This window comes from Camelus ferus, chromosome 10, assembly GCF_009834535.1.
Source record: "Camelus ferus isolate YT-003-E chromosome 10, BCGSAC_Cfer_1.0, whole genome shotgun sequence".
In the NCBI taxonomy this organism is placed as follows: Eukaryota; Metazoa; Chordata; class Mammalia; order Artiodactyla; family Camelidae; genus Camelus; species Camelus ferus.
The window spans coordinates 57255304-57281390 of NC_045705.1; the positions used below are offsets into that span (position 1 = coordinate 57255304).

General features: G+C 44.1%; 1 protein-coding gene across 2 annotated transcripts in view; it reads left to right on the plus strand.

The window, feature by feature from the left end:
• Positions 1–26085, plus strand: part of RNF121 (ring finger protein 121) — a 65309-nt gene extending 39224 nt beyond the window's left edge. Inside the window, exons 4-9 of one of the 2 annotated variants that reach the window (XM_006181636.3) lie at positions 6739–6893; positions 9667–9774; positions 12600–12720; positions 22281–22414; positions 23051–23152; positions 24719–26079. In XM_006181636.3, the coding sequence (XP_006181698.1) occupies positions 6739–6893; positions 9667–9774; positions 12600–12720; positions 22281–22414; positions 23051–23152; positions 24719–24839 (741 nt within the window). In that variant the 3' untranslated portion in view covers positions 24840–26079. Of the gene's footprint in view, positions 1–6738; positions 6894–9666; positions 9775–12599; positions 12721–22280; positions 22415–23050; positions 23153–24718 lie in introns of both variants that reach the window. The other variant, XM_032489256.1, reaches the window with a different exon arrangement.
• The last annotated feature ends 2 nt before the right edge of the window (positions 26086–26087 follow it).

The window sequence follows — 26087 nt, forward strand, 5'->3', positions numbered from 1 at the left end:
TAAAGTACTCAGTCATTTTTTTGAGGTTTCCAAAAGCTTTAGGAAATTATTGTCAGTTCTGCCATAGTCATTTCTGTTTTTAGCCCCCCTGATAATTTCCTTTAATGACTTTTCCTAAGTCCTTTTCTTGGATTTCAAGTATTTTCAAAACTATCCCCCTTTACTCTATATTGTCTTGCCTCCTTAGTCTTTCTAGTTTACCCCCCAACTTAGTGAGTGATGCCGGGAGGCAGGACTTGGAAGACCAAAATTCTGGATTGGAAACCTAGACCAGGCCAGACTTGCTGTTTGGCTTCTCGGTAGCTCAGTTTTCATCATCTAGAGAGTCTAATCTTACTCCCTCCATAGTTCCCTCAGGGATGTTAAGGGAAGGAGTAAGTTTATGCCTGGAAAAATATCTATCCTATTTTTAAAGATCTCTAAGGAGCTTTCATCATCTCTGTCTGTTACCAAATACAGTATCTTTTCAGACTCCTATCCCCTGAACTGCCGTTCCCTCCTGGAATGGATGAGTGGCAAAATCTCCTACCTTGCAGTCTTTAAACTACTATAGATTTTTCTCAGACCAAGACATTAAGAGGGTCACCAGACTGTATGGCTCTCCTGAGAATATAATAAAAACTCCTAAGTGTGATCAGCTTCCTTTGAGCCATCCCTGCCTTGTTAGGCTCATTTCTCACACTTCCCTCAAGCCTCCTAGGTTCCCTCAGCCTGGAACACTCAACATGATGCCTTTCTCCCCCTGCACCTGCTGGGCCAACAGGATAGCCTTCCTTGGTTCCTCCACGTTGAGTGAAACGCCTCTACTCTACTTTCTTGGCCACGAGGGCCGACTCCATTATAGCACTTATCATTCTGCACTAGATGGTTTGTTTCCCCTCAGTAGCCTTAAGTTCTTGAGGAGGTTTTGTTTTTTTCTCTCTGAATTCCCCAGTCCTTAGCATGGTGTCCAGTAAATGCTCAGTAAGTGTTGTTAGATGACTGCTTGACTGACTTGCCTGGAGAGAAGACGGGGTGGGGTGGGGATACGTAATTTTAGGTATTAGGAAAGTAGTCATAAGAAATAGATAGTAAATTTACTCTGTGCTTCTCTGAAGGATAAGAGTTAGATTCAGAGGCAGAAGGGAGACAAAGGCAGATTTTTCAGGTCAGCATCAGGGAAGAAATGTCTAGCACATCAGTTATGATTGGAATGCCTGCTTTACATGGTAAGGTTGACCGTTTGCCAGGGGTGTAGTAGGAGGTAATTGCCAACCAGGTTTCTGCCCTGTAGAGTATCCAGCAATACGTGGGGTCTTACTGGGTCACAGAAGCTATGCTGACTGTATCTGCTTGCTGGGCCTCTGGATGATCTTAAGATAATAGCCACGCCTTCCTGTAGTTTTGTCCAGGTCTAACATCCCAACACCTTCAGTTCTTTATGTAATTTGGTTTCCAGACCTTTTTTAATCCTGGCTGCTCCCTTATGGTCATGCTTATTCGTCAGTGTTCTTTGTACTTTGTGATTCTAAGACCTGATCTCAGGATCCAAGGATGCTTTGACAGAGCAGAGAATGGTAGAGCTGCTGCCTCCTTCATTCTGAGTGTATTCTTAGTTACGCAGCATAGATTGCCTTGGCTTTTTTGGCAGTGACTTTGTTGACATATTCCCTGGCGATCTGTGGTCAGGAGAAACCCCTAGATCTGTTCTGTGTGAGCTGCTATTAAGCCATTCCTTCCCCATCCTGATCTTGGTAGTTGGTGAGGTTTTATCCTAAGGTTTTGGTTCTTCATTTCAGCTTATCAGGTGTAGCTCTCATGCTACAAAGCTCTAGAAATGAGCTTTATCATTCTGGATCTCATTTTTTCTGTTTTCCGTGTTCACTGCCTTGCTCCTCTCCCCTTCCCTAGCTTTGTGCTATCCACATTCGGTAAGTAGATCCTTTGTATTTCCATCCAAATCATTCATGAAAACATTGACCAGAGCTGTAGAGCATATCCCAGACACCTTTCTCTGTCCATTTATCAGTATTTTTTTTCAAATACTTTCAAGCTGTGAATCTCTTACTTTGTTCTACTACCTGGACTTATAGTTTTCATTTCATCCTCAATACTCCTTTTCAGTCAAGCATGGTGAGTGATCCCCGCCCTGACAACATAGGGAGATTCAGAAATGACGAAAATACTGAAAGTCAGAAGTGCCAAGCATCAGCACACTGTCGGGGTGCTGGTGCCCAGGGAAGGATGTGATCTGGGAGCTCTCTTCTGACTTTTCATGAATTATAGTATCTGAGATGAAAGAAATCCAAAAGCAAGACAATCCATTTAAATATGGGCTAGCTTTTACTGTTAACATTGAACACATCATCCCAGCTGTGTAGCTTTGTGGGGAGATAAGTGAGATGTTGCTATTCTACCTTCCAGATCACAGAAGCTGGGACTGTCCCTCAACAAATATTTGCTGAACAAATCAGTGGGTCAGGTTCAGGCTAGTCTTCACTTCAACTTTATATTTGCAGATTTGGGGAAAGAAGGATGAATGGCTTACACACACGCGCCCTACCAGAGCCTCCTTCAGAACCAGCCAGAGCTCTGCCTCTTCCACTCAGTCTTCCCTTGACAGCTCCTGCCCACACATCTCTTCTCTGAACTCCCATAGGAATGCTTGATGCTTTGTGTGGCCACCCGCTTCCTGAGTTTATGTCTCATCACCCCAAATCCTGGAAGAGAAGTTAGGGCCATGGCTTCCCATTATTTTGTGCCTTCCACAGCATCAAGTACTTGATTGAACAAGCTGTTGAACCAAATGTGTTGCCACCAGATGGCACCAGAGTCCCTGCTGTTCTGAAAATCTTGTGTAACTTTCACTTAATTGCCAAGCTAGCCATTAAAAATGCCTTCCTTAGTGAAGAAGCTTTAACTTATTTATTAAGCAAAATGCCAATGAATACTATAGTAGACACAAATAAATTTACCAGGCAAAGTTGTAACTGACCATTTTCCCCAGGGTAGACTATTCTTTTCTCCCAGTCCCTCTGCCCTGCCCCTTGTCAGGCACTGGGCTTCCACCCCAGCAGCTGCTTTCCAGGCCATGAACAGAATCTGGCTTTCAGGCCTCACTGATGGAGAATGCCTTGATACCTGAAAGTGGCCTCAAATTCTTGGTTTGGGTTTTGGGATCGTTTATTTTTCCCGGAAAGGGCAAATTAAACATTATAAAGAAATTGCTGTAATCCCACCACTTTAATATGTTGATTATTTTGGTTACCTCATTGCAATCTGCTCTCTTATATATATGACTTTATGAAGTCTCGATCATGTGAAGCACAGTAAGAGCTCTCATTCACTGAATGATTACTGTGCAGCTCTGCTTGTGGTTTTATATACATTGCTTCCATTGAAATATAAGAGCTCTTATGTTGCATCCTTACATTGTATTTATTATATCACTTACATTGAATGCTTACCTCATTAGGCACTGTTCTAAGAGCTTTCCATGCGTTAATTCACATAATCTATACTCTCATCTAGCCTATTAAGAGTAGATATTGCTACCCTCATTTATAGTTCGGAAAACTGAAGCTTATCAGAGTTAAGTGACTTGCCTAAGGTAACACAGTAAATAACTATTGGGATTCATGTCTCGATCTCTAGTTCTAAAATCTCTGGTCATTTCCCTATATCATTCTACTTTGTTCACTTTTTGTTTAATGATTTCTATTTGTACTTTAGAAAGGGTCTGAAGATTCATAGACTCATTAAAATAAGGGTTTGGTTTATGTTATTCTCCTGCTAGATTGTGTTCCTTGAGGACCGAGATTAGAGGTCATGTTTATTTCTACGTTCCTCTTCCCATCAAATGCAAAGTAAATACTTGATGGATAAAAGAGTGAATGTTGCCTTCATTCTTCCATGAGATCTGAGCTACAGGGCTGCTTAACAGAACCTTAGCCTGCTAGAACTTTAATGGGCTTGAAAAATCAAGTCAAACCCTTCCTTTATTTAACAGGGAAGGCCCTTCTTAGGATGACCCTGTGAGTTGGAGGCAGAACAGAGCTAGAATCCAGGTCTTCTGGGCTTCTACTGGGCCATCTGGTTTCAAAGAGCCTAATCCTGTCCCTAAATTCCTCCCCTCCCCTCCCCTCTTCTCTTATCTTTCATGATGTGTAAGTTGAGTAGCTTTACACCCTTGAAGTTTCAAGCCTGTAAGTTACAAAGCAAGGCAAGATTTTTCATTCCTGTTACCCTGATGCCCAGATTTACTCCTGATTATATCTTTGTTCAACTCAGGATAGAATCCGGGTCCTCTGCCTCTCACTGCACCCAAAATATGCAGAGCTGCAGCTCACACAAGGAAAATTACCTTGACTGGATTCCCCCAGAACTATTGATGGTTGATAGGGAGTGGGAAAGAGGCTTTAGGACAGTCTGGTAGTTTTCATGCAACAGCCAAGTTTTTGGAAAAGCTGGAAGGAGACCAGGAATTCCTGCTCTTTCTCAGAGAGGACACGTGATTTAATTCTTCTCTAGTCTCTGGGACAGCTGTTTTGTAAACACCCTGTGAGCCTATGAAAGCAAGAGGTCTGAAGGCTAAAGACCCTGCTGCCCTTCTTTCTGCACCCACCTTCCTCTCCCCTCTTTTAGTGTCACGATTCTGGTTGTCTTATCCCCTAGTTTAAATAATCTGCAGCTGTTTATTGCAATGTCTTTTTCTGATTTTCTCCCAGTGTGTCCTAGAATGTCACCTGGGGCATTATTTGGGTAGCCATTTGTTAGTACATCCTGGTGCTTCCACACTTTTTATGTAAGGCCAGAAGTATTTTAGAATGCTTCACTCAGAGAATTAGCTGGGGCTTCCTGTACAGGAGAGTTGGTACTGAGGCTACATTGCTCACTGACCAGTGGGCACACACAAGGGAAGCTCTAAAGCAAAGTGGCCACTAACCGTTCTCTTGCATTGTCTTTTTTTAAATATGTAAAATAATAGTAATAAAAAGCCAAAAACTTTTTCTTGCCATAGAGCAGTCTATAAAAGAGTAGTAGCTGCAGACAGCTAAACACTAAAAAGATGCCTTAGCCAGTCCCATGGGGCTGTTGAACATTTGAAATGCAGCTAGTCTGTTTTGAGATACCCTATAATTATTAAAAAAAAAGTTGAATTTCAAAGTCTTAGAACAAAAGGAAAAAGTAAAATATTTCTCAAATATTTCACATTGAGTACATGTTGAAAGGTAATATTTTTGACACATGGGTTAAATAAAATATTAAAATTAATATCTGTTTCTCTTTATTTTTTTAAACATAGCTACTAGGAAACTTTAAATTACATACATGACTCACATTATATTTTGACTGGGCAGCACTAGTCTATAAATGCCCAAGAGTAAATACTTTCTCAAAAGTTTTCTCTTTTATGGAACTTCAGGACACTAGCTACTATTTCCCTCTCTATAGTCACCCACCTATCCTCCTTTTAAAAAAAATGTTCTTGAGGGGAGAGTATAGCTTAGTGGTAGAGGGCATGCCTAGCATGCACAAGGTCCTGGGTTCAGTCCCCAGTACCTCCATTAAAACAAACAAACAAACAAACCGAAATACTGCCCCCTCCTCCCAAAATGATCTTTAATTTTATTTGATAACATCAGGAAGAAAGTCTCCATTAAGTGCTAGATATTGTCGTTGTTGTTATTATTATTATTATTATTTTTTTTTTTTTTTTAACACCTGCTACTCACCTGAGAAGAGTGATATCTAGTGAAAACTGGGTGGTTGGGGGAAGGCGTTAGGAGGCAGTGGAGCAGAAGACTGGTGATTAGTCCAAACTTCTGACTTAGAATTGTTTTATACACTTGGAACTCTTCAGCTAGCAAGTCTGAGGTAAAGATCTGGAGGAGGAAAAGTAAAACAGACACTCCCTAAAACAGAAATGTGCCTCCCTCTTAGGGCTCTAGTCTTGCTTTCCTCTCATTTATGTAAATTCATTGAGGATCTGTCATGTGCCAGACAGTTTCCTAGCACAGAGGAATCAGATGAGTACAGCCTCGTCACTGCTCTCAGGGAGCTTACATTAAGGAAGAGAATGAGTTCGAATCTAGTCTCATACTCTAGGTAAGCACTATAACAATGTTGAAAAAGAAAATGCTTTTGAAGTACTAGAAAGTCTGACTTATTTTGCCTGGAAAGGAGACCAAAGGCTTCATGTGTCTTGGATGTGGTATTATCAGGCCGAAAGATAGATGGAAAAGATGTTTTAGCCTGAGGAGGACAACTTCACTACAGGCAAGCGGAGTGATCGAAGGTGGTCCTTGAAATAGTAGTTTAGAGCTCCACTGTGGGAGATTTGACAGCCTGTCTGAGGATGTTGGATCTTATCCTGTAGACAGGGGACCCTTAGAGGATTCTAAGCAGGAGAATAACATGTTCAAGACTGGATGTGCTCCTGGGAAGGATAGAAGGGAAGGGAGAAACTGAAAGCAAGGAGACTTAACAAAGAGGTCGTGGTCAGCCAGGTGAGGGTCAGCAAGGGCTCAAGTGGAAAGGGGAGAATATGTACAGTAAACAATTGGGTGGGGGATAAAAGGTTGGTGTCAGGCACAGTCCCAGGCTCCTAATTTGGGTCACTAGGAGGTGCCTTTATCCAAAACTGGAAATGTAGGAGAGGAACAGGCTAAAATGGAATAGACACGATGCTCTCTGGACCTGCGGATAGAGCTGCAGAGGGAGCTGGCTGGAGCTGAAGTGCTTGTGTTTGTGTTTCAGATGGTGACCCTCTTTCAGATGTGGGTTGTTCCCCTCTATTTCACAGTGAAGCTGCACTGGTGGAGGTTCCTTGTGATCTGGATCTTGTTCTCCGCCGTCACGGCCTTTGTCACCTTCCGAGCCACCCGAAAACCACTAGTACAGACAACCCCAAGGTGAGAGTTTGGGTGGTGGGTAGCGGGAAGGAGCTAGGTTTCCCAAAACTGATGGGTTGGGATGTGTGGGAGCGGGGCAGGTTTAGTTTGAAAAAATTACAGCTTTTGTCTGCCAAGATTACTTGGCTCAGGGTCCCACCAAAACAAGCTGATTGGGAGACCTCCTGCCCCATTCACAGATTAAAAACCCCAAGTATTTCCCTGTAACTTACCTTATGATTTCTATTAAGGTCTATTTATATTAAAAGCAAACAAAATAAGTAAGCAAATCCTGGTCATTGTGGTCTCATTTTAAATGTTATTTTCTTTTGTGAACCTTTCTCTGATCTCTAAATTAGATTTTCTGTTGTATTCTTTCATAGTGGTCTATAGTTTTTCCTTGTAGAACTTATCACAGTTCACAACTAAATATTATTTTGAGTATCTGTCTTCTCCACTAAACTAACTGTGAGATCAGGAGCCACACCTATTTTGTTTATCACTGTATATCCAGGCCCTGTGGCACAGGGCCTGGCACATAGTAGCCTATTCTATGAATTTTTGTTGAATGAATGAATCTCAGCAAATTTATAATTTTCCAATAAACAATACTTCCTTCTTGGGTCACAGAGCAGCCTCTGCCTGTATAATTCTTTTGTATTTCCAAATGCATTTCCCATTTGATCCTCTCAACCAACTTGTGAGGTCATTTAATCTGTACCTGACAGGACAAAAAGCGAGATTTTTCTCATTCATTCATTCAGCAAGCACCTGCTTCGTGTCAGGCCCTGTGCTGAGCACTGGGGATACAGAGCTGGGTAAGACATGGTCCCTGCCCTTAATGGAGGAGATGGACGAGAAAGCAGCTGTCTCAGTGCAGTTGGTAAGTGCTGTGAGACATGCGTGTGCAGGTCCAGAAGGGCCTAACAGAAGAACTGGCCAGCCTCAATGTTGTGACTGCCTCATCCAGAGTCTTCCAAATTGCAGCTTGCTCTTTTTCCCATGCCTTGTATGTTCCACTTTACTGTAAGCCTTTCTTTGGCCTTCTGTGTTTCATTGTTCAAAGGTAAATTTATTTTCAAGGTGAGGTCGGTGATCCAGAAGCCCGTCTCTGGCTGGGGTAGCCTACTTTATGTTAAGAGCCATTAGAGGATCTACAGGCTCTGGAGCCAGATGGGTGTGGATTGCAATCCCCAGCCCTGCCACTTGTTAATTATATGGCCTGTATGCCCTTTTTTGAGCCTTGAATTCTTTATCCCTAAAAGTGTGACAATAATTGCTACCTCACATAGGCTAATATGGCGAAAAAGTGTAATAAGCATGTAAGGTCATCAAGTAACACACGGTTTCAACTTCTAGCTAAAATGCCTAAAAATGTGTCTATAACATGGGAGGTTTTGATAATAATAGCAACTAACATTTGATAGTGCTTTACAATCTCAAAGCACTTTCATAAACATCCACATTTATTCATGCAGCATTTATTGAGCATTTATTTATTATATACACCAGGAAATGGGCTCTGTACAATCTAACTAGAAAGGTAGCAAGGATTTTTCTCTTTTACAAATAAGTAAACTTGTCTCAAGGATGAGATGACTTTTCTGCGGTTGTTACTCAGCTACTAAACCTCACTTAATCCAGATTCTACCTAAAATTCCACATCCTTTCTGCTGCATCTCACTCCCATCTGATCAGTACAAACGCTGGATAATGGAGCTGTCTGTGGTCTTTAAGTGCAGGCACTGCAAGGTGTTTGGGGCACTTCGCTAGCCTAAGAAGCCATTGCCTCTTGCTTAACCAAAGCAGGGAGGCCCCAGCAGGGAACTTGAGCATCCTCCCTGGGGCCAAGCAGGGCTGGTGATAACCTAATTGGCTCTTAGGAGCCAGGCAGATTGTGGAATTGCTCCTTAATTCTCCTCACTGGTAGAATAGTGGCCCCTGATATCAGGGACCTACCTCCATAGCATTTAAAAGACTGGTACATTCTGGGAACCATCTTTCCTCTCTGAACCTAGCTGCAGTCAACCAGCCAGATTCTACACCTCTTTTTATTGGATCCTAGGGAGCTCAGCTCCTCCTTCAGGAGCATCGCACAGCCCACACCACCCCACTGCCACCATCAGCCACACACATCCAATTCAAAGGCGGTATTTGAGTGCCTCCTTCCTTATCCCTTGTCCTCCAGTAGGGAAAAAAAAAAGTCATTTTGGGAATCTTGCACGATACTACTACACCAGTGGCGCTGTTGGAAAAAATATCATTTTGAAAGAAAATTCATTAGACATCATTCATTTTGTTGCTGGCCTATGAATAGGAGCAAAGCAGTATTCAGGTTAACCTTGCCCAGTTACAAAAGCCTGTAGCTAATTCTACCTCTTACTCATCTTCCCTTGAATTCTTTCTTGACAAGAATACCTGTTTCCTTCTGAGCATAGCTCTAGTTATTTACTTTCACTTCCTTATCCAACTAATCTGAATTTGAGATGACGTAGCTGTCTGAGGTCAGCCGTGCACTTTCTTTCTTTGAGATTGAAACATTCTTTTAAGGCTCTCTTTTCTTCCCTTGGTCTGAGACCAGGAAACTACAGAGCACTAGCTTCCTGGTATGTGGAGGTGTTTCTGCAGTTGAGGGAATGACCAGCTTTGTACAGTAACTGAAGTTGCTCAATAAAAGTCCAAGCAAAGAGCCTAATGTCCCCCATTGATGTGAGAATAAGGGCTTCTGGTGGTCCAGAGGCCCCTAGTCTAGCGTTTCTGTGTCACCTCTACTAATTTTCTCTCCTTTCTCCAGGTTGGTTTATAAGTGGTTCCTGCTGATCTATAAAATCAGCTATGCCACTGGCATCGTTGGCTACATGGCTGTCATGTTTACCCTCTTTGGTCTTAACTTATTATTCAAGTGAGTACCCTTTGCTTGTTTTTGCTGGTGTTTAGGAAGGGGGTACTGGTGAGATGTACCTTCCTTTCTGGGGCAAGTCCTGAGTATGAACAAAGGGGGCATGGCACCCAGGGTAGGAGACTTGGGCTGTGGGGCATGGGGGGTGGGCCCTCCATGATTTGTGCTGGCAAAGAGAAAGAAATGTCTGGATAATAGAGTTAGAGTCTCAAATCATTGATTGTATTTCCCAAGAGTTTATATTTTAGTGGAAAAATGTAATAACAAAAGTAGGCATTAGTAATGACTGTAGCCAGTTACCTATAGCTCCATCACCCTATAGAACCGTCTTCCTTGTCTGCGTGTGACATTTTATTGCAGCATCCTCTCTCCCTGAGGAGAGACTTATGTTCAGATAGACAGGGGTTGGCAAACTATGTCCTGTGGGCCAAAGTGGCCTACCTCCTGGTTTTATAAAATGAAAAAACTTTTTACAGGAACAATCACACTCACTTGTTTACACATTGTCTATGGCTGTTTTTGCAGTAAAACAGCAAAATTGAATAATTGTGGCAGATACAAAGCCTAAAATATTTACCATCTGACTCTATAGAAAAAGATTGCTGACCCCTGGACTCAGTTGAACTCATAAGACACAGTTGGCCAGAAGGATACAAGACAGGAAATAGCAGGGCCGTGTCTGTAGGAGTCCTCAGAATAGTCCCAGGGCTGAGATACAAGGGAATGAGACCACGCAGATGGGTCTGGGAGCCACCCAGGCCCAGAATCCCCCATGTCCCACAAAGGGATACATCAGCTTTCAGACTCTCCCAGTCCAGATACAGTGTACTAATCACAAGTCGGGGTTCAACATGGAAGAACTGATGCTTTGTAACACAGCTGACATTTCACCTTTATCAGGTTTCTAAGGAAATAGTTCCAGAAAGTTAACCTTTCAGTCCCGCTCTGTTGTTGGGCACATAGTTTGTTTTTCAGTTTACTGCTGTCACAGATGACATTGCTAAGTTGCTTCCTAAGGATACTTTACCAGGAGTGGGATTCTGACTGTTGCTTCATATTGTCAAGCTTTCTAGAAGATCTGTATCAGCCCACAGGCCCACCACCCCCAACTAAGGCAGAAGCCGAGTAATCCTGGAGGCTGAGACTAGAGGGTACAGTGAGTGAGTAGGGCAGAAGAAGGTAGAAATGTAGTTTCCTGGCTGAGGTAGTAGGGGCTGGGGACTGTGGATCATGAGGAATCCTAAGCCTGGGACAGTACACTGAAGCCAGAGAGTTGGGATTCAAATCTAAATTCGTGACCACTGGCCTCTTCCTCAAACCTAGTACATTGTGGGCAGGAGTCTCTGAAACTGAAAGGAATAAGTTCTACTTTATATAGTGTGAGGACACCCATGGAATTCTTTATTCCAGGGATAGTACAGGCTGAAAGCATAAACAGGCTACACAAAGGCTTACAGGAATTCATCAGTGCAGAGTCAATATATCTTACCGAAGGAAAGCAAGATATTTCCAGATATCTTCCTAACCCATGTGGTTAAAAAAAAAAATCAAGATTCTGCATTATGTTTCAAAGATATTTATTCTAGAATTACAATTTCTTTTTACTTATGTAAACTGTACAAGGAGGAAAACATAATTGAGAGTCTTGACCATTTTTATGCTACTGATCAAGTTAATTGGTATAAGATCACAATGTTTCATTAGCAGGTTAAATACTACATTATTGGGCAAAAAAATAAAGATGAAGATCATTTCCTTCAAAAAAAAAAAGGTTGGGCAAGTTCAAGTTTCTAAGATAAATATAACTTACAACTTTAAGTGAACACATACTATTAACAGTAAAATGTTTTAACAAAGATAATTTTCTATAAGAAACATTTAAAGATTCAAGTTTGCAAATTATTAGTCCCTGGAATTACTAAAAACAACGTTCCTAATATTATAGGCATGTTGTCTGTCTTAGTAAGTAGACTTGGACCAGGATTTAACCTTGATGACAATACAGAATATGTATAGATGCAACTTAAAATTTTGTGGTAACTGGTATGTAATTATTTACTAACTTTATCTTTCTTTTCTAAAGGTGTGGTTGGCAAACTTTTTCTATAAAGGGCCAAAGAATAAATATTTTAGGCTTTGTGGGACAAAAGGCAAAATCGAGGATAGTATGTAGGTACTTACATAACCAGATAGAAGGCTCTTCCCTTGCTCCCCCCTTTTGCCTGGGTGGGGTGTCTCAGATGGTGGGCATACTTTGCACCCACTTGCCATCAGATGAGATTCTCAGGAGGGGCCTGATGGGAGTGGGTGACCACTGGGATCATTTTCGTTCTATGCTCCGGTGACACCCAGATCCTGCTGGGCCACTCCCTCCTTTCGCAGGGCTCAGCCACTTCAACTTGGGCAGCTGGCTGAAGGTGAGGCAATTTAGTGAGTTGCCAACTTCCAGACTGAAAATTCCACTGCTTAGTGCCCGGCAATCGCCAACAGTGGAGTCCCAACATATAGGTGTTAGCCAGAGTAGGCCCTAGGCAGCTGCCATGGTCACCAGTTAGAGGAGGCAGGCCCTGGCAATAAAGTGGGGAAGAGGGCAGAAGGGGATACCCTGGCTTGGTCTTTGCAGTTCCCAATCCTAGCCTGTTCAGATGGTACCCACAGAACATGTAAAAACAGGCAACAGGCTGGATTTGGTTTTCGTTTGCCAACACTTGCTCCAGGTCTTGAGGCTTCCAACTTTAGGCGCTGCCTTACATGTCCCAGAGCAGTAATCCAAAGCAGTGGCGTCCGAGGGCAGGCCTGACAGACAGGCTGTGCTGCTTCCCTTACAGGATCAAACCAGAAGATGCCATGGACTTTGGCATTTCTCTCCTCTTCTATGGCCTCTACTATGGTGTTCTTGAGCGGGACTTTGCGGAAATGTGTGCAGACTACATGGCGTCTACCATAGGGGTGAGTTCACCTTGGCTCTTAATACTGCCTCCTGCCACCTCCAGAGAGTTCAGGATGGCATCACTTGTTTGGTGGAAGAGATAAGCCGTACAAAATCCTTCAAGATGTGAGTGGTATGTATGGAGATTCCTTCCTTAAAAATTGGAAAGTCAGATCTCAGATGGAATTTTTAACTCTAAGCCATTATAAGAATCACTTTACCCTGCAGGAGATTGTCCCTCAACAAATATTTATTTAATGCCTCCTGTGTGTCTGGGCACTGTGTATGTGCTGAAATGACAAAGGTATACAAAAATAAACATGGTTCTTGCCCAGATGGAGTTTACTCTCCAGTGACAGAGATGAATATTAAAGTAATGAGAACATAAATAAATTATATGTGATATATAATATATTATTATATTATGAATTATATTACTAAAATTATAACTTTAATAAATGTTATGAAGGGAAGGGTCATGATACTATGAACAAATATAGTCCTAGTCTTGGGGCTCAAAGGTAGCTTTCCTGAAGATGTGACTATTGAACTGACCTGAACAATGAGTAGGGGTTAACTAGATGAAGTGAAAAGTGAAGTGTGTACCGAGGAGAGGAAATAGCATGTGTGAGAGTCCTGCAGTGGGAGAGAGGGTGAGCACTTTGAGGAACTAAGGCTCATGTGGCTGCTGGGCTGAATTATAGTGGAAGTATCTGGCGGGATAGTCAGAGGCTAGACTAGAGAAAGCCTTTTGGCCAAATGAAAGATTGTCATTTTTATACTAAAAATACCAGGAGGCTAAGATAGAAAATGACACCATCAGATCTGCACTTTGAAATGATCATTCTGGCTGCTTGGGTAGAGAATAGATCAAAGCACATAGATTGGAGTGACCTGCTTAAGACTGTTTAAGAGACAGTTGCAGTAATCTGGGCAAGGTGAAGGTAGCTTGGATTAGGGCAGAAATGGTGAGAAGTGGGGAGAAGTGGACTATTTGAGAAGTATTTTAGAGGTAAGTTTGACAGGACTTGGATATAGATTCGTTCTGGAGACTGAAGGAAACAATATGAGGGAAAGAAAGGGAGGTGTCAAGGCTGACATTTCTAACTCAAGCAACTCCTTGGATGGGATACTCTTCACTGAGATAGGAAATGCTGCAAGAGGACCAGGTGGAGACCGTGGGGAGACTCTTCAAGCTTAGAATACGGGTAAAATCACAGCCAATCTAAGAAACCCAAGTCAGTATCCCTGTTTCTTTTTTTCAAAATGTAAATATGTCTTTGCTTTGCTGTTGATAACAGTAATACATCCATTTGGTAATTGTATAAACAACACAGACTTGCTCCCCATCTCAATATCATCCTGTTAGGCCTCACCCCAAGGAGGAATATTTCCGAGTTTAATAGACATATGTCCAATTCTATGCTGAAATACGTGTGACTCTGTCTGGTGAGTGAGGACTGAAGGACATTCAGAAGTTGCTACATCGAGGTTTGGCAGGTTAGGAGGATATCTGGGAAGCAGGTACTCTTGGAACGCCCGGCTAACAGTCCTAGTGTTTAGGCAGCAGATATCAGTGGAGACCAATTGAGAACAAGAAAGGCTTGGCTGTGACTTCACGTGAGGCACCTCAGCAGCTCTTGGTGAGTTTGAGGCAGTTTTGAAGGTAGGAGCCTATTGGCTGTGCAAATTTGCATGTCACTGCTGCTGCGACCTCATTTGTGCCATGAGCTGGTAGTCTCAGGCCAGTTCACGTTAAATAGAATACTCAGCTGTCACCTCCAGTAGCTTTAATCAGGTACAGTTTTAGATCTAGGACTTTGTTCCTCAGTGTCATGGGACTGTTTATTTTTCCTGTAATGAATCAAATTGAAAACAAAGCATATTGGGTCACTTTATAGACAGCCTATTAGATTCTTTTCTGAACAGCTGTCTTATGTTTTAGCTGCATTTCACGTCTTTTATCTATTTGTGTAGATTTCAGCAATTCCTTTAATCAGTTCACTCCCAAAAGAGATTTCCAGGCCCTGGATTGTCTCATTACTAACTTCACTTTCAACTGCAGCTGTTTACTAAGCCTGCTTTATGGCACAGCCAGCTTTTCAAAGTCACTCTCGCCAGAATCCTGTCCTTTACCCTCTAGTGATTTCTTTTTCTTCTCGTTCTGTTTTTATAGGACCAATTCTCTGCTTTTTCCAGGTTGTTGCCAACTTTATCTCAAGATTATTATTAGCTGTCAATTTAAGCATAGCCTTAATTCCCTCAGATGGGTCCCTAATAACCAGCCTACAGAATCCCTCTTATGTCCAAATGGAACTGAGCTCAGAATTGATCCATAAGTTAGCTTCTCCTCTGGGAGATGGAGCTGTTACATTGGCCTCCCAAAATGGGATTTGAGCTGGGCCTCTTTCCATGCTCTCGGGAAGAATTATTGGGTACTCCAGTGATTATAAATGATAATCCCTAGTAACATAATTGCCTAATAATGATCATTCCAGCTTCACCAAGAGACCTGGTGGGATAATTTCTCGTTAGGGTGGAGTGTGCCTCAACCACCAGCTCTTGACCTCTCATATTCTTCCTTTTGTGGGATCTCGCTTGTTACCACCACTACTCCCTAACAGTGTGGCCCAAGGATAAACCCATGTACCTCCTTGTACTTACTCTTAGCACAAGAACATAAAGCTCAAACAATCACACTGGACTTTATTAAAGGGTTAAGGATGATAGCAGGAAAATAAACCATGAGGATCTGAATGAGGTTAATCTGACTTACCAGGCTGCCTCCTTTCCAGGGCTTTCAGATACTGCCTCATTTAACTCTAGCCTACCTCTTAGCACCCACCACCTCGAATCCACATCTAGACAACAACATCCTCCAGATGTCTAGACTTACAGCCTGTGTTCCTGACAAAGTAATGCCACCCCTCCCCTATGCCACAGGCCAGCCTTCTGAATCCTGGTATCTCCTGTGAGGACCTACTCTTCCCTAGGTAACTGACATTGAGAAAGGCTTTCCTTTTCAGAAGAACCACTGTAACCAGCTGTCTCTTTCAGAGGAGGCATGCTAACTCCTTTCCAAAAAAGGTGATCTTGCTGACCCTAACTATAGACAGGCAGTTTGCTGCTTTCCCAGGCTCCCATCCTGGGGGCAGGAAGTGGGTCATAGGAAGATTCGATGGCTTGTGATAGTACTGGGTGAGTCACCAGGAGTTAATTCATTGGTTGTTTTCTAATAGTCCTAGCAAATATTTCTGAGACTTAGTGACAGGCCTTCTGCTAGGGCTCAGGATGACAACAGATTAGACCAGGCAGGGAAATGGGAAGAAAGACTCCAACATGGGATAAAGGAATAGATTGCAATAACTTCACAGTTCTTTCCAACCCTGAGAATTCTAGGGCTCTCTTATTTCTGCCCAAGTCTTTGGTCAAGTGGGCCTTGGTATGCTCAGGAACTCCTGGGCCCCTAAGCCACAACAACCTCAATTTTAAGAATATCCCTGGCCTTGAAGCCAGGATCTGATCAATGCTTTGGGGAGGGCAATGTGAGGAAGCCAGGAGACTAGCTTTCTACATTGAGTTACCATGAGTTGGCATTCATTGGCCAACTCATTCATTCGTTTATTCAAGCATCGGTTATTTATCACCCATCTACAGTGTACAAAGTATGACCACCAAGTGCAACCTTTGCTAGCACCACCACCCACTCCCATATATAGCACTAGTTGTTTTTTCTAAATTGTGATAAAATACACAAGCATACCATCTTAACCACTTTTAAGTGTACAGTTCAGTGGCATTAATACATTTACATGGTTCTGCAACTGTCACCACCATCCATCCATAGAACTCTTCATTTTGCAAAACTGAAACTCTATACCCGTTAAACAATAACTCCCCGTTCCCTGCTCCCCCGAGCCCCTGGCAACAATCATTCTGTTTTCTGTCTCTTACGAATTTGACTACTCTAGATACCTCATGTAAGTGGACTCATACAATATTTGTCTTTTGTGACTGGCTTATTTCACTAAGCATAATGTCCACAGGGTTCACCCATGTTATATAATGTGTTAGAATTTCTTTCCTTTTTAAGGCTGAATGATATTCTATTGTGTATATATACCACTCTTTCAGCCCTAGTAATTTTTCTTAGTCTTTTGTACATTCTGTGATCACAGCCCTTATATCAGAGAGTCATAGTTGATTTTGGAGAGGTACCAGATCAGGAACTAGTCTAATTCTTCTCTTGGTCCCCCTCTGGGAGTGGTTTGACCTAAAAAGATCTGTAATTAATTACTTTCACAATTCCTAGAAATAAAACCATGAGGTTTTGTAATTCTATTAATAAGTAGTCTCAGTTCCTTTTACCCTGTTCTACACTACTCTGTTTAGTGTAGAATAGCTCTTTGTTTTGCCTCACATGGAGAAATTTGTGACTCTCGTTGAGTCAGGTTGACTCAAGGGAATCTTGGATGGTGTCTGTTTTTTCTAGCTGGTTACTGTGAGGTCATAAGCTTGTGACAGCCAGTCAGTATAGTTTCCATTCACACCCGAAAGTCATGTTGGGGTGGGGGTAGGGTCGTGGAGGATTGTGAAATAAGCTTATTTCTGGGGCTTTCTCCTCTACCAGAGAGATTGGGCAGGCAGGGTAGTAACATACTTGTTTGTGCTGCTTTGGACCATGTGTCCTACCTCACATTTTCTATCTTCCGGGCAAGTTTCTGTGCCCCAGATTTACTATTTCATGGATTCTCAGCAGCCCCAGATAATATGAGGACAGGACTAGCTGCCCATTCATCTGACTTGAAGTAGTGGAAAGAGCTAAGAGGTTAGAGTCAGACAGACCTAGTTTCAAAATCTCATCCACTTTTAATTGGCTGTGTACTCTTGAGCAAGTTGCTTGACCTCTCTGGTCTTGTTTTCTTAGCTGTAGTAATATTACCAGACCTACAGAATTGTGATAAGGAACAAATGGGTTAATGCCCAGCACTTTGCAGAGTCAGAGTAGCCTGGCTTGTGGCAAATACTCAGTAGATGATGATGATGATGATGGATGGTGATCGCTACCATTTTATCACGTACTGACTGTACCGTCCTGCTGTGCTGTGCTATATACCTGCTGTACTATATACCTGTGCTTACCTGGAGCACAGAGGCCCTATAGGATTTGTCTTTGTATCTTCATCACACCTGACACACAGAGCAAGACACAGAACAGACAAATCATCGTCACAAGTAATTGCCAGTTCTCTCTGATGCTATCTATTGTCTGAAGTCATCTCAGACCAGTCGGTGGCATGGAACCTTCACTACTCGAATCCTGAGAAATGGGTATTTTATTCAGGTTTTCAGCAAGTATTTCTGGAGCCAGCTACTTGAACTGATGGGCACTGGCTGCTCTCCCTGGCCTCAGGCAGGGCTCTCCTCCTTGGGCATCAGTCTCCTCACTGGTCAAGGTGCTGGACCAGAAGAGCTCGCAGGGCTTTCATGGCCCACATTTCCTGTGACGGTCAGTGGCTGTAGGTTAGAACTCGTATTTCCTGAGCACCTACTTTGTGCGAGCTCCTGGGATTTTTGCATGTTTTCTCAGTGCATCTTCCCAATATTGTGAGGCTGGGAGTAGTGTTTCTATCCTGCAAAAGAGAAATCTGACTCTATCTGGAGAGTTTACCCTCCCATTTTGAGTAACCTCTGTTTCAAATCTTCTCCACTCTCAGACCTCTCACATTCCTTCCCTCTGTCCCCTTCATTCTGAGCAGATGACCCTGCCTCTTTTTGCCTGAGAAACTAGAACCCAAACAGGAATCCCCACAATTCCTGACATCATATTTACATATCTACTCCTGTTTGCGCCTGTCTCCTGCTTCCCTCAGTTACAGTGGAATAAGTGGCCTTTCTTGCATCAGGGGCCAGCCCTACCTGTGCTCTGGGTTCCACACCTCCTGCCTGCTCAGGGACCCTGTAATCTGTCAACTTCTGTTCTCACCCATGACTTCAACTTCTCCCTCTAATGGGCTCTTCCATTAACCTTTTCAGCATTCTGTTTCAAAAAATACCCTTTCTTTGGCCCACCTTCTCCTCTATCTACTGAGCCATTTCCTGACATTCACAGCTGACCTTATGAAGTTCCTGTTTCCTTTTGATCAACTTTTACTTACTTTTTGGCCCATTCTAATCTGGTTCGACTCATACTCTTCTTCTAAAGTAACTCTTACTCAAATCATCCATGACTCCGTGTCACCCATTCTGGTGAACTGACTGGTCTCAGCAGCTACCAGCACGGTTGACTCAACCATTCCTACCTTCTTAAAAGGGTTTTTCCCCCTCAGCTTTTGTGACTTTACTCTGTCCTGGTTTTCCTTCTGTCTCTCTGCTATTTTCTGTCTCCTCTGCTAACTTTCCCTCCCCTTACATGTTATTCTTCCTCTGAGCTCAAGCCTAAACTATCCTCTTTGTTCTTCACAGAAAAGGTATTTCCCTTTTCTTTTCCCCTGGCTTCCAGATCTCTCATCCAAAACTCTCTTCTGAGCTCCAGACCTTTTCTCTTCAGCTGTCTCTTTGGCGTCACCAGTCTGTCCACTTCTTTCAGTTTTTACTACCATCAGGTTAGCCCAGGCCATTACCTTTGCACAGGCCCACATCATCTGTTGCTTTTAAAGAGCGGTAACTGTCTCTTAGCTGGTCTCTCTGAATCCATGTTGGCCTCATCTCCAGTCCACTTTTTATACAGAAGACAGAGTGATCTTTTAAAAATATGAATCTGATCGTGTTCCTCCTTACTTAAATAAAGCCTCTAGACAACTTCCCATTTTAAGCCCAAGATCTTTCATGTGGCCAGTAAGGTCTTACTGCTTTCCTCTTTCTGTAGGTTCCTTTCAGTTTCTCAAATACACCGAGTCCTTCCTGCCCCCAGGGCCTCTTTGCACTTCTGCCTTTCTTCCCCTCACTAACGCCCACCCATCCTTTACCTCAGCCTCAAATGCCGCTCCCACCAGGAAGCCACCTCAGGTGACCAAGGCTTGGTTAGGAACCCCTTTCACTGCTGTGTTCTTTGGTAGCCTTTTTAATGCCTTTTAAGTAAGTAATTATCATTTTAGACTTTTTAATAATTAGTTCTCATCTTATGTAAATATTTTTTTAATGTCAATCTCCCCTAGCTGTAGATTCCATGAGGACAGAGGCCAGCTATGTGTTTTTCCGGCATTCTGTCCCAAGGTCTTAACACCAGTGACTGATACTTAGTAGGTGCCCAATGTATTTTATTTTTTATTTTATTTTATTTTTTAATATATTTTTATTGAAGTATAGTCAGTTTGCAATGCTGTGTCAATTTCTGGTGTACAGCACAATACTTCAGTCATAGGAACATACATATGTTCGTTTTTATATTCTTTTTCACCATAAGTTACTACAAGATATTGAATATGGTCCCCTCTGCTGTACAGTATAAACTTGCTGTTTATCTATTTTATGTATAGTAGTTACCAATATATTTTGACAGAAGGAGGGAGGAAGAATTTAAGTGGCTTGCTCAAGGTCATCAAGATAGTAAGTGACAGAGGATGGAAATGCAGTCTGTCTAATCCTGACAAATTAGTTGCACAACAATGTGAATATACTTATTAACACTACCAGACTGTATATTTTAAAGTAGTTAAGATGGTAAATTCTGTATTCTGTGTGTTTTACCATAGTTTTTACAACAATGACAAGAAAGAAAGAAACAATAGGTTAAATTTCAACTTTTTTCTCCTTGGGGCAGAGGGAAATGCTGTATAGCTATTTAACAATAAACCACAAGGAAACTACAGAATTTGGGATTCCGTTTTGGAACGTAGAATTGGTTATCCATTGTGATTGAGTGTGATGGTGAATGGTCTTTTAAAGTTGGGTGTGTCTCGTTGTCTTGCACTTTGCTTTATTGCACTTTGCAGATAATTCAGGGTTTTTTTTTACAAATGGAAGGCTTGTGACAGCCCTGTGTCAGCAAGTCTGTCAGCACCATTTTCTAAGAGCACTTGCTCACTTTGTGTCTGTGTCGCATTTTGGTATTTCTTACACTATCTCGAACTTTTTCATTAATTTTATATTCATTATATGCACCAGGAAACTGAAAAATCCCTGTGACTCGTTTTATTGCAGTCTTCTGGAACCAAACCTGCAATACCTCTGAGGTTGGCCTATAATATATATTCATTAAGGAAAATATGAGTGCAGAGAAGTAGGCAGCTAATCCTGCTACCAAACTCTCTCTCATGTGAACATTCTCATACATTTCCTCATGATCTTTTGATAGATTTGGGCTTGTCTTCACATGTGCTGATAATACAGTGCCTCCGATTTGGTACCCTGCTTCAGACACCTAATGTTACATCTCAAGCTTCAATTGACTCACTGTCTAGTCCCTTGAGTGCGAACCATGATTTATTTAGGCATTTTCCTGGTATTGGTCATTTATGGTTGTTTCCATTTCTCTGCTTGCTTTTGTTTGTTTGCTTTTGTTCTTTTTGTTAACTGTTTTTATTGTAAAATATATGTAACATAAAATTCACCATTTTAGCCATTTTTAAGTGTACAGCTCAGTGCATTAATTATATTTACAGTATTGTGCAATTGTCACTACTGTTTCCAAAATTTTTCATCACTCCAAACTGAAACTATACCCTTTAAGCAATAACTCGCTATTTCCTCCCCCAGCCCTATTCTGTGAATTTGCCTATTCTGGATGTTTTATCTAAATGGAGTCATACATTTGTCCTTTTGTGTCTTAGTGTAATATTTTCAAGGTGCAGGCATGTCGTAGCATGTATCAGGACTTCATTACTTTTATGACTGAATGACATCCCACTGTAGGGATATACCACGTTGTGTTTCTCCATTCTTCTGCTGAGGGTCACTTGGGTTGTTTTCATCTTCTGGCCATTTGTGATTGCTGCTGCTGTGAGCATTGGTGTACAAGTGTGTGGTCAGCTTCTGTTTTCATTCTTTAGGGGTATGTACCTGAGAATGGAATTGCTGTGTTGTGTGGTAACTCTGCATTTAACTTTTTGAGCGCTTGCCAGAGACTCTTTGCTTCTTTAATTATAAATAACACTTAAATGAGTATCTGTATGCATGAAGCTTTTTTTAGATTTCTACTATTTCTTTAAATTCCTTTAGGAGAAACTAATGGGTTAAATGGTGTGACAGTTTGCCAAATCCTATCGAAAAGGATTGAACCTCTTTTGCTGCTGCCACAAGTGTCTTGAGAATGCCCTTGTCACCCAACCCGCATTGCACCGGGTGCTTCACCATTTCAAATCTTGAAGAAGAGCTGTTGTCCATCTCTCATGGAACCAGAGTCTGGCCGCAGACTGGCTTTGCTGATGTAGCCCCCGATCACCAGCCCTGAGCCCTTCTCCCTCCCTTGTCCCTGATGCTGACCCAGCCCAGTCTTTAGGTCCTATTAGACTTGGCTTCCCAGCCCATCTCTGGTCTATTCCTTTCACTCCATCTGCCCAGCAAAGACCTGAGGCCTCTGCGTACTTTCCCGCTTTGATGGATTCTCACGTCTTTCCTGTCTCCTGTTCTTCTCTCCCAGTTCTACAGCGAGTCGGGCATGCCTACCAAACACCTCTCGGACAGTGTGTGTGCCGTGTGTGGGCAGCAGATCTTTGTGGATGTCAGTGAAGAGGGCATTATAGAGAACACGTATAGGCTGTCTTGCAACCACGTGTATCCTGCCTGGAGCTCCTGGGCCACGTCTTTCCTGCCACTTGCATACTCCAGTCGTGGAGGGAAGGCAGGGGACATTACCCTGGGCGTGCTGGCCAGACCTTTGATGGTTGGGGAGGCGTAAGACAAGAGGCAGACATTTGGGAGATATTCTGTGCTAAGGAAGCCAACCCCCAGGAGTGGAAACGGCAGCCTTCTTCACTCTTTGTCATAGATGGGAGCCACTCTTACGTAAACAGTGTTCATAGCCTGACTGGATCAGAAGGGAGCCCAAAGCTGCACAGCTGCCCCAAGATTGAGTCAATCACAGGGAGGAACATCCTCTAACTGGCTCCCTCAGTTTCAGAATCAAATCCCTCCGAGTGACACTTCTAATATTTATCACGTTCTTACCCGGCTCCCATTCTGTGCTGTGTATTATCTCCATTTTGCCCCATAACAGCCCTATAAGACAGAGATTGTTATCCTCACCTGATATATGAGGAAGCAGGGTCAGAGAGAAGGGATCTGCCCACGATTATACAGGTGGAGCCAGGATTTAACCTCCCTCCAGAGCTAGTGCCTGGGCATCTTGAAGACTGGCGTGAGGCCGAGTGCCACCTTGGCCACCCATTTCCCTTGACCAGTGCTGCTCAGATTCCACGAGTTCTGCATCCGCGGCTGGTGCATTGTGGGAAAGAAGCAGACGTGTCCCTACTGCAAAGAGAAGGTAGACCTCAAGAGGATGTTCAGCAACCCGTATCCTTTGTTTGGGTTCTTGTTGGGAGTGGGCAGTGGAAGAAGATACTGGCCAGTGTGACCCACTCAGCATTCGGGTCCTCCTGGGGCCCTCCCTCCTGCCCCCAACCTGGTACCCGTCCACCTGTCTGTTTGGCTTGTGGTCGGGGGACGTTGGGGTGGGATGTGGGCTAGGACCAGCAGCTCAGCTTCTCCTCATAGTTCTGAATCCCTCAAGGGTAAACAGAGTGATGACAGCTCCAGTTACTGCTTGCTTACTATGCCTGGCCCTGTGCTAAGTGCTTTACCAGTATTATCACTCGATTCTCCAGCAGCTTAGTGACCTGGGTAGTAATAGTCTCATTTTACCAGTGAAACACTTTAGAGGTTGAATAACTTGTTCAAGGTGGCATAACTAAAGGACAGTGTCTTACCAAGACAGGCAGTGCTGGGACCAGCTCTGTGCCAGTACAGGGTTGGCTAGGGGCCCCCTGTACCCATCCACTTAGAACACAGGACCCCTGCTCCTCTGAGCTGCCACTCCCTACCTGGCCAGCCCTCCCCACTGTGCCCTCAGCCTCCTCTTCCTCCCTACAAACCTGTCTGTCAGAAAGTGCCCAGCCACTTCTCTGGCCCCTCCTCACTTCCCCCTGCCATCCGGGGACCTCTCCCAGCTGCCCTTTCTCTCTGCGCCAGGGTTCCTTGTCTCTAGACACCAGCTGGCCATGCGGGGCCACTGTGTTCTCTCTTTAAAGTTCTTTGCTTGGTTCTTTCAGGGTCTAGTTCCCAGACAGTTAAGAAAGTCCATGGTCAAGCTGAGGGTTGGGGCTTCCCTTAGTTTTCCAGACGGGGCCAGGCTGCTCTTTCCAATGCCTTCGGAGGGATTCCCCACAGTCTCATGAGGTTCAGCCTGTGCTTTCCCCAGGGCTGGATTCCCAGGCGCTCTCTCCAGATGTCTTGCCTGGCGTTTAGTTATAAAGCGAAAGGAAGGGACTCATTTCCGGGGCTACTTGGCCTCCGTAAGGCCTGGTGGTTGGTGCCCTTGGGTGGGGATTCCTTAAAGCCTCTGCCAGGGGTTATAGCCCGTGACCAGCCTCTCGCTCTGCACCCTCATGCCTGTCCCTAGACTCAACCCCTTCCTTGATGTAGAAAACTTTCCGTTTTGTTTATTACGGGAGCCCTCAGGGTTATCCCCCTCCCAGCCTCCCTGCAGCCATTGTCACCGATAACCTACAGCAGCCTCGAGCTGAGTTCCCACTTACTGCTGGTCCCCCCTTAGCGCAGGGGTTACACGGAGGCCCCCTCTGCATGTTGGGTGTAGAGAGCTTAGTCTCATCCCTCCACCATCTCCCAGGTCTGTCCGATTTTCTCCACTGGTCCCCTCGGCCCTCCTCCCCCATTCTCTGGGTTTGGCCCTCCATCCTAACTTGGAGAGGCTGGGTGGGGTTTTCTAGAAAGAGCTATTTCCTTTCCTTGTAGGCTGATTTCTGTGGAGCATCTGAAAAGTGTAGGCAGACCCTCTCACCCATCCCTTAGACCGGATTTGCTACTGGAACACGTAGTCTCTTTTCTTTAACATACTGACAGCTGGGAGAGGCCACACGTCATGTACGGGCAACTGTTGGACTGGCTTCGCTACTTGGTAGCCTGGCAGCCTGTCATCATTGGCCTGGTGCAAGGCATCAACTACATTCTGGGCCTGGAATAGTCAGGAAGAAGAGCATCCACCCACCATGGACCTCAGGGCTCTCTCCTCCCTGCCCTCCAAGACCTCCTGGGTGGGAAAGACTCAAAGGGGCACTCGGGCCACTCAGGACCCCCCTGGCTGTGTCCAGGCTGGGGAGGGGTATGAGGGAGAGCCAGCTGGTGGGGCTGTCAGCAGTGGGGGCTTTTTAAAAGAAAACTATTTTGATGAATATATTTAAAAACCTTTTTTTATTGTGGAGCATAGGAATTGCCCTAACTCCTCCAGGCCTCCACCTCTCTACCTGAGCAGGGTGGGAACGAGCTACAACATTTTTGGTGTAAAGGAGCCTTCTCACCTCTGGCTGAGAGCCCCAACCCCTCCCCTCCCTTCCGAGTGTGGGGCGCCAGCCTGGTGCAGTCAGTGTGGAGGAGCCAGAGAGCCCTGGGTGGTGCACCGATGAGCACTGAGGGGTGAGACTTCCTCCCTGCTCACCTGGCTGGGGGCCCCGGGCAGGCACTGTCTGACTCCATCTTCCCCTGTGCAGGGGCCATAGGCTGGTTGAGGCAAGTGGACCCTTGTGACTTTTTCTAACAAGGGAAGCCCTGGGACCTCAGAACTCACTGAGGATTTGTTTGGGAGTGACCAGCAGCAGCAGCAGCAGCAGCAGCTTGGGGAATCTGCCTGAGCAGGGCTGTACTCAGCCAAGAAGAAAGACCATCCATACACAACTGAGCCCAGGGAGCTGCTGTCAGCAGCAGTGATTGAGGGCTGCTTATGCAAGCTGACCCTCTGCCCACAAGTGGTGACACGTGCCAAAGGCCACTGCCATGTCACTTCCTTCCCTGAATGCCCGAGGGAGCGGTGTGCGCGTGTGTGTGTGTGTGTGTATGCATGGCAGAGGGACTATGACAAATGTGAGACTTCTTCCTGTGGTCACAGTGTTCCCTTAAAGCTGGCAGGGGATTCCCAGCCCAAGGAATAGCTATCCCCATGTTAGCCTTGTCACCCATGGGTCCTGCCCGGGCCTGGCAACACGAGTCAGGGGGCAGCAGGAAGAGGGTCAGGCCCAGGTGAGTATGGGTTCTGGAAAGGGGTTCTAGGTAGGCCCCAGTTCTGGTCCTAAGAGTTTTGAAGGAAGTGGGAGGGCAACACAGCCCTTCTGCACTGGATTCTTAGGGAATATGGCCCTTCAAGTGCAGCAAGAGCCAAGCAGGATCTTGTGACTCTGTTCTGAATAAAGCTCCGTGAGCTGGGCTGGAAAGCTGAACA